Source organism: Chelon labrosus (genome assembly GCF_963514085.1).
Source record: "Chelon labrosus genome assembly, chromosome: 9".
Lineage (NCBI taxonomy): Eukaryota > Metazoa > Chordata > Actinopteri > Mugiliformes > Mugilidae > Chelon > Chelon labrosus.
The window spans coordinates 14,435,614-14,451,592 of NC_140359.1; the positions used below are offsets into that span (position 1 = coordinate 14,435,614).

Consider the following 15,979-nt stretch of genomic DNA (forward strand, 5'->3'; position numbering starts at 1 on the left):
TCAAATTGCCCAGAAGTCCTCAGCATTTTGTGCTTTAAAAAGTACTTGTGTGTTTAAAAATGCATTTACCACATAGTAGATATGTATCCCTATATTCTACACATACATGCTAATGAAGGAGTCAACAGGAGTTTTAGGGTCTCTCTCTGCTCTCGTATCCGTGAAGATGTATTTCAACCAAGCCTTCTCTGTCCTATCGCATCTTCTGCGAGTCTTCATTCTCCTTGCAGTTTTCCTGTTCGTGCTGTAGATCATGCCAACTCAGTTCGGTTTAGCTGTGCTGGCTCTCTCCTCACCGACTCAAAGCTCAGATTCACGCTGTGCAGAAGCTGCTTAAACCTCAGGAGGATTGTAGACGTGTACAGTACATTGTCCTCAGCGTAAACAGCCGCTGTAAAGAGTGCTGTTTCTGCAAGTATTAACCCTGACTCACTTCCAATTGTACAGTAACATAATGTGTACATGTTTTTAAAAGGCACTCTCTCACTGGGTCTAGATTTGTGGAAAAACAGATATTCAAGGCTGGAACATAAGACCATGAAGAGCTCCTGCAATATTCATAGCTCCTGGATCACCCTCTCACTCACAGGGGTGATCTGACTTTGCATTTTGGAAACAAAATGTAACTGGTGACTGTTAAACTTTAAGACAGCATAAGCATAAAGTAACTGGCATTCATTTTTATGTGCTTATTATGTTTGCCTTTCCCGCATTAAGTCTTTCGGAAGTCTCGAGTAAGGGAACACAAGGGAAGACTTCAATCAGAGAGGGAGAGTGCACAGACTTTTGGACCTCTCTGAAAACAACAGGGTAAACACAACGCCATTTGAAGGCAGCAATTACCACAAGCTCACAAGTTCCATTTGAATGCAACAAACGTAACTCACAAACATGCAGGGAAGGCAAAAAATTAAGAATACACACAGACAATCACAGGCAAAGAAAAAAATGAAAGGGAAGAAAGTAACCATGGCATATGGTGAACGATCGTTTTAAAGTAAACTAAAGTAAAGAAACTGGACAAGTGGGTGAAAGTCCATAATCAAAATCTTGACCAAAAAAAGAAAAAGAGAAACTTCTACTTATTTCCATGAGTTACTAGTGTCTGTAACTGCTTATCTCTACACTCAAGCTAAAAACTTCCAAACTCAAAAGTTTAGGACTGTGTTGATTTATTTCATACTGCAGATGTTTTGAGAAGTTGGTTGAAGTAACTTTTCTCTCCCCGCCCTCGAGCGCAGTCTGAGAAATTGGATGCTTCTTCACTAGAAGTTTTCAAGTTTGGCTGAGTGCTTCAACTTCCCACAAGTTTCACACTTTGGAAAAAACTGCAGGAAAGACGTTCGCTCTGTAAATCTTTACTGCTATACATTCAGCTGTAGCAAGTATTCCATGGGTAATTCAATAAGGTATTTATCAGCTTGGGTTGATTGTTTCTGAATTGATGAAGAAGACTGCCGTAGATGTAAAGAAGGAAGATCAATGCAGAAAATGGTTGTTAGCAGCAGTGTTAGAATCTATTGCATACCATAAGTAAGACCAGAAGTTACTCCAGTAGTCAGATGTGTATTTAGTTATGGTTTCTTAGATATGAGTCCTCACTTGTTATAACTTAGACTGTTGAAGGCATGCACAGGATATTAAGGGTGGCATAGGTTTTTATGTGTTCATGCAAGGGATGTACCGAATAGTCGACGCTTCAGCAGGAAGTCGAGTAGTCGCCGATCACGGTCATTAACAACACGGATGGCTCCAAGAAGACAGGTGAGGAGCCCAGTGGGTCATTGCAGCAAACTAGCTTAAGATGAGGCCCATTCTGCCAGTCCTGAAATACAATGTACAAATGTACTAAACTACAGCAATGCACACATTTTCTTTATCCCAGCTACATTATATTCTCTTACAACACGCCGTGAAGTACTATTAAACGCTATTGACGGTGCTGATTTGGGCTGAACATATCTGCAGCACACAGTATTGATAAACGCACGTAGTTCTGTTCTATTAGATGACTTTGTTGCTGTGGTTGTAGAGTGTATTTTTAGTCCTTGATGTCAGTTTATGCACGACGCAAGAGACGGGAGTTATGGTAGAGCTGAGAGTTGGCCGAGTGAGAGACGCATATTAGAAGTGGTAGACTGACTGTGTTTATGGTGTTGATGTGGTCAAGCTTCACTGACTTGCAGAAAAACCTCCATAGCTTCCTTTGTGTGAGAACACTGTGTGTATTCAGGTCAAGAACATAGATTTCACTGTTGCAAAGCATTACTTTCTGTTGTGTTTTTATATGTGACGTTATTGACTAGTTGACGTCAACTCGACTTCAAAAAAATCCGAAGTCGTTCAACCCCTAGTTCATGCCTATGTTTTGCATGATCTCTAATACTTTGTGGCTCTTGGCAGTGGACAGCGATCATCCAGTGATTTCTGCAACACACTGGCCATGCTACAACAAAGTAAAGGAGCAACAGCTGAGGACAGTGACTAAAGTCAATGATAGAAATACTAAACAGGGTTGTAGCTTCTAGCTTCTTTTATTCATTCTTGTTCCTGTTCTACCTGTTGCTTGGGCCCCTTGACGGATGGAGAGCAGCAGTTTCCCATGGCTGCCAGAAACACTTTCTCAAGTTGTTTTGCACTGTAAAAAGAAAAAAAGAAAAGAAAGAAAGAATAAATGAGACATGTTATGTAAGAAAGTGCCTGCCCTGACGAAACAAAGAGCTATCTTAGATCGAAGACACAAATTGTGTCGAGCGTGTTTACTGTGTAGAAGCAAATTGCTGCTGCATGTATATTTGCGTGGGTATGTTAACTTCTCCAATAGATTTGTTTCGTAAATTGAGAAACAACATATGAGATGGACAGGTGCAGTAGTGTGAAGAAGTGTATGGTTTTATGATGTCGCCCCATGTGTGAACAGTGAACAACGTCGAAGACGAGAAAGCGATGAGCTAAATACGTGCACAACGAACACGAACTGAGATCATTCACTGGCAGTTTGATTGAAAGCTTGTGTCACTCACTACAGCTCATCAAGCAGCCCCTCTGCCACTTTCAAGTGTACAAGAAACAGTTACTACGTAGTGTATTGCAAAATAAAATGGAGAGGAGAGGAGAGGAGAACAAATGCTGTAGTGTTTGTGTCTTCATGTGTGACTTTCTTTTTTATTTGCCTGCCTTTGTGTGTGTTCGTGTTTGTGTGAGAGAGAAGAACAGAACGTCTGTGCAAGGGGGTGTTCACATATTGAAAGATGCGGGGGTCTCGCTATTCAGACTCTGCCAGCTGGCTATTACGCAACAAGATAAATAGGACACAAGCTCCTGCTGACTGGATGAAAAGTGAAACATTTCTTCCCCAGAGAAGAAAGACATTGAGAGAGAGAATTGGTGTGTGTGTGTGTGTGTGTGTGTGTGTGTGCGTGTGTGCGTTGCGGGGACACAGATCTGTTCTATCAGTCGCATTGTGAGGACAATAAACAGAAAATAATGGAAATAATAATGATATTAATGATTATAATAATAAAAACATTTTGCATGGAATACTAAGGTTGTTTAAGGGCAAGGGAAATTGATAAGGTAATGGGAGGTTTGTGTGTGTGTGTGTGTGTGGGTGTGGGTGTGTGTGTGGCCCAGCCCACTGTTACGAAACCCTTCCCCCAGCAGCTTTGAGGAGGCTGTTGCTGGCAGGATCCCTGACATTGGTGTTGCTCTCTGGCTGCCTGCTGTCTCGAGAAATGGCTGCACAGGTGGTTGTAGCTCTGCTGGCTCTCGCCTCCCTGGGTGCCGCATCTGATCTGGACTGCAAAGAGCTGGTTAAACCTCTGGTACTGGACAGCCACAGCCCCGTGAGTATCGGTGATCAATTCTTATGAGCTGGTCATTTGTGAAGCGGCACAGTCGAAGCACAGTCATGTGTGTTAATGTTACTTATTGTTACCATATTAGCGTGATTAAAAATAGGAAGCTACAGTAGTACTACATCCGATTAGCTGATTCACATTTTACCTGGGGTTTAGCAGCTGCCTTTATTGAACGTTATTAACGTCTAGTTTCCTACGCATCTTATAAATGTCTGCTCTACATGATTTCCAGATGAGTTATTTTATTTTATATTTTATTATCAAGGCACATTAGATTTTAGTAGAAACTTAAGTAGATCTTTTGCTGGTGGCAGATCTATGGGAAGTGGGTGCTTCACGTCGGGTCGTGGGACCAGCCCGGCCTGAAGAGTGACCTGGATATACTGAACAGCTCCTGGGTGGAACTATCGGCTTCCTCGGACAGCGGAGTCCTGACCATCTACTGGGCCGACCGCCTGTGAGGACGCTGCTGTTCCCTTGTTTTTTCACATAAAATTATAGAGCTGTGTGGAGGTAATAGTGGAGAGTGTAAATTAAAGGCTTGATGCTGACCCTTATTCCCTTTCTCTCGTAACAGAAAGGAAAATAAATGTCTTCAGGGCGAAGCTAATGGCACCATCTCTGGAATGACCAGTCACACCACTTGTATGTGTCTCAAAATCTCTTCTGTTTATGTCTGACTCACCGTCGCTCTATGTGACGTGGGTGATGCGTGCAGTCAAATCATATTACCAAGGTGTAGGTGGACTGCATGAGAAAACAGTCACCCAAGACTCCACATATTTTTTGCTTTGCTTACAATCTTTGGAATGTTTTAGAAGTGGTATGGGTACATCCACATGCACATTAGTTCCTCTGATGTTTTTGCAGTTATTATCAATGGTCACACTTCATATCATGATGGGAAATACTATGAGACCTGCAACGACTGCCTCCTTTCCGAAGACACCACTCTGCTCCCCGACGGCAAATCAAAGGGACGATACATTTTCCTGTTTAGTAAGGCTGTTTTTATATTCACAACCATCAATTATTTCAGTAACACGGGTTAATATTTGGGCACTTCTTAAATGCATGTGTATTTCCTCACCTGGCTTTCTCTGGTTCCTCTTCTAAAGCACGGACAGGTGCTCTGGAGCCATCTGAGTTGGAGACCTTCAAGAAGCAGGCAGAATGTCTTAATTTCCTGCCGGAGTACTTCTTTGGAAGCACACGTCAGTCGCCATTTCAGCTATGCATCTTCCCGGCATTCAGTGCAATTATAAAATTAAACTATCTAATTTCGTTCATTTTCTATATTTTTTTTTTCAGATCTGTGTCCTGATGCCAGGGAAACTGCTTCTCCTGCTGCAGAGGACAAAGAGAATGACGAAACTGAGACTCAGACGACTGCAAACTAGAGTTCAGAAATGTAACAGCTTCCACGTTTCCAAACAGATCCAACTTAACACGTACTGAACACTGTTGTAATGTGATTTGCATGTGCACTCACATAGTTTTGTCCTGTGGAATAACTTCTTATTTGTCTTCCAGAATTAAGGCCTGCTTGTGTCATGTACTGTAATGTTAGATCAGCAATGTGTAGTCTGATTTAGACCAGTTTATTAAAAATCTCATATAACCATTTTCAACTGGTTGGGTGTGGTAAATAAAAACAGTTCTCACCATCCCTATGTCGTATTGTAGTCATTCGTTACTTATTTAGGAACCATTTTTTGGATTCTGAGTGCCAACTTTTCATTAACTTTTCGAAAGAAAATAAGGTTGTCAGGATCATGTGTTTAAACCAAACTACTAGAGCTCCTCTAAAATGCACCACAAAAATACATCCACAAAGGCCGTTGCTGGGTAACAGGACTTTAAAGAGGAGAAAAAAAAATGTCGGACTTTAAACTGTCGCCACACGGAGTTCACACAGCCCCACATTGCTCTACCGATGAAAAGCCGCTCCAGGTCCTTTTTAAATGTTTCAACAGTCCAAGACGAGTCGTGGCACTTTGCCCGAGTTCATTCAGTTTCAGCAATGCGGGCAATAGAGAATTGTTGAGCTAGCCTTTCAGTGCTGAGTAAAAGAAATCAGCATGTCCCTGCGTGGTCTTTAGGAAACCTTTCCCTGGTGGATTTGAGCAGGCAGGAACCTCCTCCTCTCCCTCGTATTAGCACTTCTTTTGTTTGTAACCCCAGAGGGAAAATGAATCAGACGTTTTCAGTTGCAGGTTCGGCAACATCCTCAGTCTGACCATGGCTCTGTCAGTTGTTGTGTTCCTGTTGAGTATCTCTTCCTTCAGTGCTGCATCTGCACCTGACTGTAAGGACCTGGTCAAACCTTTTATGCCAGAGGACCCCAAACTGGTAAGCTGAGTTTGAAATGCTCTTTCTGTCCCATTCATGCCAATGAGTGTATTTGAAGACAGTGAGCATGCTCAAATCTTTTCGTGTTAAGGTATTTGGAAAATGGGTGTACGTGATGGGGGCTGGTGACCCTAAGCCGTACCACGATGCTCTGGCGTCTCTGAAAAGCTCCTGGGTCGAAGTTTCTCCCACTTCCAACAGTCTTGTTGTGACATTACGCTGGGGAGATCGTTGCTTGTGAGTTTGGTTGTTGAAATACATTAAGTAGACTCATACACATATTTTTAAGCTCATGCAAATCTCTTGCTTGTCCCTCAGCAACCGGTGTATCATGGGAGAGGTAAATGCAACAGTCTCAGGAATTGCCACCACATTTCGCAGTAAGTGAGATATATGTGAGGCAGACGTTTATTTTTATGTACCACAGATGTCCACAGTAACGGTTCTCCACACAGAGAAGGCCATGTAATAATATTTGCTTTGCACTTTTAAAAGAAAACCTCTCGGACCACAAAGGACACATCCTGGAGACGTGCCCTGACTGCCTGCTGTGGACGGACACCTTTCGGAACAGGGACGTGACCGGAAGATACATCCTGCAGTTCAGTAAGTCCCGTCCTCGCTGACACACTTTCAGATTCAAATGTGTACACCGCTTTGCTATTCTTCTCCTTCAGCAAGAACAGGGAAAATAGATGGCAAAGATGTCGAGATTTTGAAGAAACAAGCGGAGTGTCTGAACTTCACAGAGGACTTGCACAGCTACGATGGCATAACAGGTCAGTAACTAGTCAGTGAACTGTAATGACAGCATCCCAAACAGTGGCGGCTGGTGAATTTTGTATTAGGGGGGGCGCAAAGTTTGTAAATCAAACCCCTGTAGGGGGCTCTGGGGGCATCCTCCCCCAGTAGATTTTTGTGATTTTCACGTACAAACTAAGCATTCTGGTGCATTCTGACAAAATAATAAAGAACATCTCCTTACAAAGACAAATGGGGCCATGGAACTAAGTTTTAACTTAATTTATTTGCCTTGTAAAATCCAGCAAGTTTAAAAATGCTAATATATCAAACATTTTAATCGCATATAAATATTTGACCTGAGAACAGTTATTTTTTCATATCGATTTTTAGTATACCACTGAATAATGACTGAAATTTCCCATCCAAGGGGCCAACCAAAGCGGTTTCATCAGCTTCTTCGTTCATGTTCACTGTGGTTTGTAGTCTGAAGTAATGAACGCTAGTTGGTGCTCCAGTATAATCGGTCCGCCGAACTCATCCAGTGAGAAACGTTCCGCGGTGCAAAAATAAGTGTGATTAAAATGCGTAAAAAATGATTAACCCGTTATTTTTGTGTAATTAATTAATCTTAATTAAAAAGTTAAAGTCCCGGCCCTAGTTTTAAGTCCTTCATCCCCGTTGTAGTCCATAACATCTCTGTCCCGGGACTTTGAAACAGCACGCAGGTGAAACAAAAAAAGCCGTTTAGCATACACGTTTGAGGTGAAGCACCTTGTGTATGTCCTCCCACGATCAGTAGCCTGCTGCGAAATGTTTAAGTCCGGACAGTCGGGTCCCAACTCCTTCATCCTTTTCTTCTCCACAGCCGACCTAGTATATACAGTCAATTCAGCCGACCGACGAAAATTGCGCGAATGCTTCCTGATGGACGTGATTGATTGATGAATTGTCCAATCAAGCAGCCATCTCTTTGCTCAGTTACGTATGACTCAAGCGCGTTAGGGCGAGCCCCAAATCCTCATTGAAAATGCATTGAAGGCTCATTTTCCGAAAAAAAAAGTTTTAACATGAGAGTCAATGGGAGAAGCTGGGGCGATTTTCCACGTTGAGGAATTCGCCCAGAGAGGCGGGACCATTTGAAACGCGACTTGAACCTGACGATTCTGATGACAGATAATATGTCTAGAACACTGAAAACTACTTTTGCTGTGATAGAATTTGTAAAAAAAAAAAATCCTCTTTCTCCCAGCTGGTAGGGCGTCGCCCAAATCGCCCCTATACACCATCCGCCCCTGATCCCAAACCAGTCGTTTTTCTGTTTCCTAGATTTATGTAGCACAGCAAAAGCTAATTTTGCCACCTGCATATGAAACCTCATATATATGTAAATTATGCTTGAAAACTCTCCTGTGACACAACTGTTATCATCACTGACATTGTTTCATGCTGCTGTCTTTTTCTGCTGTCTAACTTTATGGGTTCACTCTGTCCCCACTAAGCTTTCTAATTGTCCATTAACCACCACACGCCCATGCACCTACACATTCATGCTTCACCTAGTACCTTGTCTTTCTGCTATGTTGTTTATATGCTACATGTACTACATGCACTTCATCTGTTTGCTCCTGTTTGTCTCTTCTGTCCCATCCCCTTCTGCCGTTTGTGTTTCTCTGCCTGGCAAGGTTTTCCTTGCTGTTGTTGTGTAGTGCTTCTAGGAACGTTATTATGTGTTAACAAAATATTCATCAAGGAATCATAGGCCTATAGTAGGTATTGCATATAATAGCATATAGCATATTTAGATATGTACTCACTTGCCAGTTCATTATTGATTACTAATAGTATAACATCATAATGGTGAATGGTGTTACTCCTTTGATACTCAAAATGAATTAACTGGCAAGTGAGTGTTGACAGACTCTCAAAACTTTACAGCACCTGTGATTCTACATCTTTACTGGACGCAACAACTTACACAAATTTCCACAAGGTGGAGTTGTGGTATTGTGAAACAATGCAGCATGAACTCAAACGTCAAACTTATTATTTTTGGCTTAGTTCCATAAAGTACAATGCACGTGATCAGGAAGTGGAAGTGGTCTTATTAGCTCTCATCTTGTCTTACGTTTTTTTTTCGTTTGTGTTTCAGAGCTGTGCCCCGACGACAAAGAGACTACAGAGACTACAGAGTGAGCATCAATAAAGAAAGAGAAACACAGATATGAACGACAACATGTATTAAGGAATAATATGAACAATGTTGTTATGTGTTTTGACTGAGTTATCTGTACTTTACACACACTGTACTGTATTTCTGGCTTCATGAATGCCAATATGTCAAGAAATCAATGATTAAACCTCCTTTAAGTATGTTCTTAAAACAAAGACATAATATATTCATGTCTTATATTATTTAGGAAAACGGCTTTAAACTGTTTTAGTTTAGATAGACTAACTCTTTAATTTCCATAATTCACTGAAAAAAAAAGAATATATGAAAAAGTTCTGCTGTTGGCTATAAACAGACTTCACTGTGTTACACATTGTCCCAGTGGTGGACATATTGTCATTACAAAATAACACAAGCGTTGCTTTTATGTAAACATGCTTCTTTCCATACAAATAAATCCAGCACTGCCAGGCACTGGACTCCACACACACCAGGTTTGAGATTTAATTTTTTTTTTCAACCTGAGCTTTTTCTTTGTAATGATTCAGTGACAGACTGCTCATGTCGGTTTTCAAGCCTCCAGCCTGCTGTAATGGCTCCCCTGGCCAGTCTGAACACTCTCCATCTTGCACGATCTGCTGCTGTCTGTGCATTCGCTGCTTCTTATACTGTGAGTTTCTGAGCCGCTCTCTGCCAGTCGCTTACACCTCAAGAGTGCCGCCACCTGTTTCTGGCACTGAGAGGAGCCAAAGTAATAGAGGACCGGATCCAGACAGCAGTTGAGGCTACCTATGCACATGGACAGTAGGTACGCCTGGTAGGAACTGTCGCTGGACTTTTGGACCACCTGAACATAGTGAACCATCAGGATGATGTTGGTGGGGGTGAAGCAGACCACAAACATCGCCAGCACCACCACAGCCATGACCACAGCTCGAGTCTTCCTTGAGCGGTTCTCCACGTTGGCTGCAGCCAGAGCCTGAATGATCCGTACGTAACTGACAACAGTGAAGGCAAGAGGGATGAAGAAGAAGACAGAGGAATAGATGGGGAAGAAGTACAGATAGTAAGCTTGTAGGTTTTGCACATCCTGCACATCATGGCAGGTGGTGATACCGAGGTCTGATAAATGCACAGTTTGCCCGGAGAGCAGGAGAGGGAATACTCCTCCCAGAGATAACAACCACATGGCAGCACACACAGCTGAAGCTGTCTGAGGGCTGCGCCAAGTCAGGGACTTCATGGGGTAAGCCACAGCCAGGAAACGGTCAATGCTGATGCACGTGATGAGGAGGACAGAGCAGTACATGTTACAGTGGAAGGCGGCAGTGACGACTCTGCACATGAAGGAGCCATAAATCCAGTTGTTGCCATGGTAATGGTAGGCAATCTTGAAGGGAAGGAGCAGGCCGAACAAAAGGTCAGCGCAAGCCAAGTTCAGCATGTAGATCACCGCCGGCTTTCTGGGACGGATGTGACGCACAAAGATCACCATGGCAACGAGGTTGAGGGGCACACTGATGATAAAGACCAGGGTGTAAACGGTCGGGATAAAACTTGTTGCCAGGTGACCCTGGAGAAATTTTTTGGTCTCTTCTGAGACAAAGTAGTGCTTATGGGAATGGCGCTGCGGGCCGTGGTGACCGTGATGGCCGTGGCTTTTCACAGGTTCCTCCTCCGACTCTGAGCCAGAACCCCCATCATCCCTCAAAACGTCTATCACATGCAGGTCATAGTAGTCGACAGCCTCGTCTGTGTCCACCACAAAGTGACCAGCAAAAGTCCGTGGGAAGGACGGAGAGTCTTTAGAGAGACACAAGAGAACAGAGCACAATACAGGAGTGATTTTTACACTTTGTAGTTACAGGTCACTTAAATACGTTTTTTTTTTTGTAACTGTCATTTTAAGGGATATGAAACATACTGTAATAACACTTTTATAGGGTTTGGATACCAAAGTACTTTCACCAACGTTTACCTCTTGTGACAGTGGTACTCAAGCACAAATTTGAGGCACTTGCGGATAGAGTATTTCCATTTTTGTGCTCTACTTCGACTCCACCACATTTCAGATGTTATACTTTTACCTGCGCTACCTTTATCGAATAACCTCAGTTACCAGCTACAAGTTGTGGATTCATTACTAAACTGCATTAGGAAATTACCACATTGTTGTAATGAAACTTTTGCATTGTACGTAACTTTTTTGCCCCTAGACTCCACTGTGGGATCAATAAAGGAATTTCTTATCATATAACGTAAAAAACAACTATTTGTGCCATCACTACTTTACGTAAATATATATATATTGCAGTTTTGTGGCATTTACAGTATGTATCCAGAATGTATGTAGAATGTAATTTTCAGTTAGACGAGGATTCACCAAATTTTGCTCCTGCATTTTTAAGATCAAGGCAGTACAAAGTAAAACCCAGTATTATGTGGGGTTTTATATTATATTTTTGCATGTAGATCAACTAGCACGTGGAAGCATTTTTTAAATTGTCTTTCTTTTAATTTTATTTTCACTAACTTGTTCAAAATAAGTTATCAAATCAAATCAAAAAGGTTGTGAACTGTCAGAGAGTTATGTCAAGGTACTTACCATTTTCCGGGTTGAGTGCTGAGCTTTGGAGAGAAAATGATGCAAACAAGCCTATTAACACGTGAAGCATGATTTTACTGTATATCCAAGTATTTTACAAGTGAGCTGAAATTATGTTTGCCAGAAAAGGTACTGAAGTCTTTTTCTATCAGCATCAAAGAAGTTATGACAGGATAGTGAGGACACTCCACCCCCTCCTCACTGAACATCTCCTCCCATTTATGTAGAAATAAAATGTCTCAAGGGAGGGGAAGGGTGGAGGACAAACTGAGAAAACGGATCATAAAAGACGACTTTTAAATTATCAGAAAATAAATGAAAAAAAATGAAGTTAATGTCAGATTGGACATGTGTCATTTATTATGCACATTAAATATAATAAATCATTTATTCAAAGATAATAGTTCCATATTAAAAATACATCAGTTGTAGCTTTTAAAATTGTTGAATAGTTTATTACTTAAAACATTTTTTTTTTAAATGCTTTAATTAAAAAGGCACTGGTAAACGGTAGTATTTCCAACAGCCTTGCAGCCAGCTCCACATTTTTGAACTGAGACACTACTGCCACGTTCAAAGTTTCCATCAAGAGTCTCTTTTTTTTTTTTTTTAACATACAAGATGACAATGTTTCCAGTATTTTTTTTTTTTAAACATACAAATATCAATACCATTGCAATTTAATTCTTAAAAATACATTACATTTACAATCACCACGTGGAAAAATACATAACAAGACACAAAACATTTCATTTTGGTGTGATCCATCAAATTACAAGCAGACAAAACTAAACACTGTCTTGAACCATGAGGCGTTTCCTGGCTAAATTAACTCAGTATACTGTCAGAAGGCACAATGTGTTTCCTCTCAGACTGCTGCTTTCTCCCTCATGCACCTTATAGTTTCATTTTCCATAGAATTTCTTGTTCAGGAGGAAGATGAGTAAATTGACATTCACTTTGGCTTTGTCGAACATCTTCATGACGGCCACGCCTTCGTACTGCAGCTGTAGGAGGTCCTGGAAACAAGGTCATTACAGAGAATATGAGAAATGCAAACAAACCAGCGTTTCTTTTTTGTAGATGTGAATTATTACAGATGCTTGTAGATATTCTCTCAGTGTGGCAGTATATTTACAGCCTGGTGTGACACACATTTTCACAATATACTTTAGGTCTAATTGTTATTATTTTCATACTCAGTACAGCCATCCTGAATCTCACCGCTGCACAATGCAATCTGAATGGAAACGTGGTTTTTTACTACTTTATTTCCATGAGTTTCCTGTCTGATCTGTTATCAGCATCCATTGTTGACTACTGTTGACGCAGTTGGGAAATGTTTACCTGGAAATGGAGCTGTACTTTTTCCATCTCGACCCCCATAAATTTGGCCTTCACCTCAAAATCTCCAACTTCCTCAGTGGGCGAAATATCAAACATGACATTTTTGAACCTGAGAAATGTGAGAAGGGAAAAGAAAAAGAAACAAAAACACACAGGAACATTAAGTACATTAGGATAATCGGTGTACAACTGTAGCTCATCTTGGCATATCAACAGAACCAAGTGCCCTCCACTTCCTCTCTGGTGCAGTGTGAGCAAAGTGCACAGTAATAGCAGTGAGAATAAAAGGTTGGACGGGGCGCGTTGAATAACACCCCTAATGATATTTTTCTTTCGACACAGACACAAAAACAGCTGACAAGACACAAGCCCAAGTATGTAGAACAGATGCTTTCCTCCCTTGGGTAAAGTGAATTATATCCTACAGAGGGATATGAATAAACTACAGATTATTGTTCTAATAAATACACTGATGCACATTAATGCAACAAAGATGTTAGTTGGGAGACAGATTTGATCATCTGCACTGAATTTTTTATTACAAGTGGTGTCTGACCAGTGGTAAAAAGTGGTACGTTAAATACAGTACAACTGGTGAACAACGTAACTCACTGGTTTGTCTGAAGACCCTCGATCTCCAGGATGACTCCCTTCTCATGCAGCCGCGCTGCTGTGTACTTCAGAGACTGGGGTTTCCACTTTTTGCTGCCCTTACTGTCTCCTTTGCTGTCCAGTTTTATAGATCTGCGTGAATTCCTGGACACACAATGCAGTCACATAATATGTAAAACCACAAGTAGTCACTCAAATGACAGGTTGTAGGAACATTACATACAGACGAAAGGAATGATTTTGTTCATCTCTTCATCCTAACAAGAAATTAAACTATCACTCACTTCCTGTTCAGGTTATCCAGGCACGTCTTGATGTAGGTGTCATAGTAATTCATCTGGTCCTGGTAGAACGCAGTTTTCGAGTTGAGCGCCGTTAGAGTCTGCTGCAGCTTCACAAGCTCGGCCTTCCTCCTCTGTCTGTAGCGTCTTTGGTAGCGAATGTCCTGTCAATTAAAGGTTTTAGTTGTACTACATATATTCTGAAGTTGAACAGGCTGGACCATAGAATGCTTGCATCTTAAGACGTAATCAACCTTCGATATCTCGTTGATGAGGTCCTGGTATTTGTTCCTTTCAGTGACGAGGCCAGCCTGTTCCAGGCTGCGAAGATTCCTCAGGATCTTCCTCTTTTTCTGCTCAAGAGGCAGTTGGCTGTCCTCCAGTACTGCTGGGCTGCTCTTCAGCCCCTCTGGTGTCTGAGCATCCTGGACTGCCCTGCGCGCTACAATTGTAGTATGCTCCGTCTCCTTCAGGTAGCCATGTAAGTCACATAAGAAGTGCACAAATTTGTAATCACATTACAATGAAAAGTAAGAATAAAATTAATTACATATATTGATTTGATGTTTTTGGGCATATACTTAGGAAGGAAGGAGGAAAGAAAAACAAGGTAATGATACTGTTACTGTTTTTATATATCACCTGTGATGCAGTAGCTGGGGTGTCAAGAATTTCAGGCAATGACTCTCCAGGCTGAATCCGAATCACATCCACTATTAGCTTTTTTGTCCTGATGCACACACGCACATAAATATCATCAGTAAGATCCAAACTTTGTGTTTGGTTCAGATTAAATTTGATCAAAACAATAAATATACAATGCTATGATCATCTAGTGACAGAAGAGTCCAGGTACCTTACTACAAAGTAAAAGTCCTCACCTTCAATCAGAAAATCAACTTAATATATCAACATATTTACACTGCCTGGCCAAAAAAAAAAAAAAAAGTCACCAACTGGATTTAACAAATGAACCTCCTATTGGATAATTACTGCATGGGCGATTATCTTCCAGCTGACAACAGGTTATTTAACCTCAGCTGGAGATGAGCAGAAACTACTAAAATAGGGTTAAGAACTGTCCACCGCATTATTAAAAACTGGAAGGCTAGTGGGGAACCATCGTCTTCGAGGAAGAAATGTGGTCGGAAAAAAAATTCTAATTGACTGGGATCTGCGATCACTTAAACATTTGGTTAAATCAAATTGAAGCAAAACAACAGTAGAACTCAGGGCTATGTTTAATAGTGAAAGTTATCAAGTTTTAATTTATATCAGTCCTTAAAACAAATACCAGACCAACACTCCAACAGTCAAATGCAACTGAAACTAATGCAGACGGATACATGTTTATAGGGAAGATAACCCTGACCACAAGAGCTCTTCCTTTTTGGACAGGATATGATAGAAGGATAGGAAAGACAATAAAGATATGCCACTGAGTGACAGCCTCAAAGAAACACATACTGTGTAAGGAAGGGTTAGGAACAGTGCATAACACAGCATACGTAGCAATCCCAAACTCTATGCTGAATACTTCTAAATGTGATTAAACTCTTGCACTGAATTCAGATGATTGCGAATTTAAAATTTTATTACTGGACAGGCCTGACAACAGGTTTTCCATAAACCATTTTGTCGAAACGTCCTCCAACAATGAACTTACTTTGTCATCAGAGTCTTTAAGTCTTTGTCATCCCCTTCCAGCAGCTCAAACTTGCTGGTTAGGGTGAGGGAGATTTCAGTCTTTGCCAGCTGACTCTGAGTAGTCTCTCTGCTCGGGTCGTTTGGGTCTACTGCTCCTTCACCTGAAATAAGGAGCAGAGAAATGATAAGTATACCATAGGAAACGCGTGATTAATATAAATAAAGCTTTGTGTTGCTTTACCAAGCAATGTCTCTACATCAGGGACGTCTCCCAGATCCTGCAGCAGCTCATGCAGCAAGTCATTGTGATCTGGAGAGATGGCCTCCAGATGTTCCAAAAGCAGCTGAAACGAATGGATCT

The 15,979-nt window shown here is 41.3% G+C and overlaps 3 protein-coding genes across 3 annotated transcripts in view; 1 reads left to right on the top strand and 2 right to left on the bottom strand.

The window, feature by feature from the left end:
* The first annotated feature begins 3,698 nt into the window (after positions 1-3,698).
* LOC311492836 (saxitoxin and tetrodotoxin-binding protein 1) lies at positions 3,699-5,530 on the top strand. Its single transcript, XM_084551253.1, has 6 exons — positions 3,699-3,845; positions 4,175-4,317; positions 4,438-4,505; positions 4,731-4,859; positions 4,979-5,074; positions 5,172-5,530. Exons 1-6 carry the CDS (start codon positions 3,735-3,737, stop codon positions 5,258-5,260), a joined length of 636 nt encoding a protein of 211 aa, XP_084407379.1. The 5' UTR covers positions 3,699-3,734; the 3' UTR covers positions 5,261-5,530.
* A 2,805-nt stretch (positions 5,531-8,335) lies between these two features.
* f2r (coagulation factor II (thrombin) receptor) lies at positions 8,336-11,926 on the bottom strand. Its single transcript, XM_084552398.1, has 2 exons — positions 11,732-11,926; positions 8,336-10,929 (listed from the first exon to the last, which is right to left on the bottom strand). Exons 1-2 carry the CDS (start codon positions 11,799-11,801, stop codon positions 9,698-9,700), a joined length of 1,302 nt encoding a protein of 433 aa, XP_084408524.1. The 5' UTR covers positions 11,802-11,926; the 3' UTR covers positions 8,336-9,697.
* Positions 11,927-12,068: 142 nt separating this feature from the next.
* Positions 12,069-15,979, bottom strand: part of iqgap2 (IQ motif containing GTPase activating protein 2) — a 31,538-nt gene continuing 27,627 nt past the window's right edge. The window contains exons 31-38 of the mRNA XM_084551442.1: positions 15,860-15,962; positions 15,638-15,779; positions 14,614-14,701; positions 14,226-14,438; positions 13,975-14,135; positions 13,691-13,834; positions 13,079-13,187; positions 12,069-12,750 (exon numbers count right to left, since the gene is read on the bottom strand). Coding sequence (XP_084407568.1) covers positions 12,637-12,750; positions 13,079-13,187; positions 13,691-13,834; positions 13,975-14,135; positions 14,226-14,438; positions 14,614-14,701; positions 15,638-15,779; positions 15,860-15,962 — 1,074 coding nt within the window. The 3' untranslated portion in view covers positions 12,069-12,636. The remainder of the gene's footprint in view (positions 12,751-13,078; positions 13,188-13,690; positions 13,835-13,974; positions 14,136-14,225; positions 14,439-14,613; positions 14,702-15,637; positions 15,780-15,859; positions 15,963-15,979) is intronic.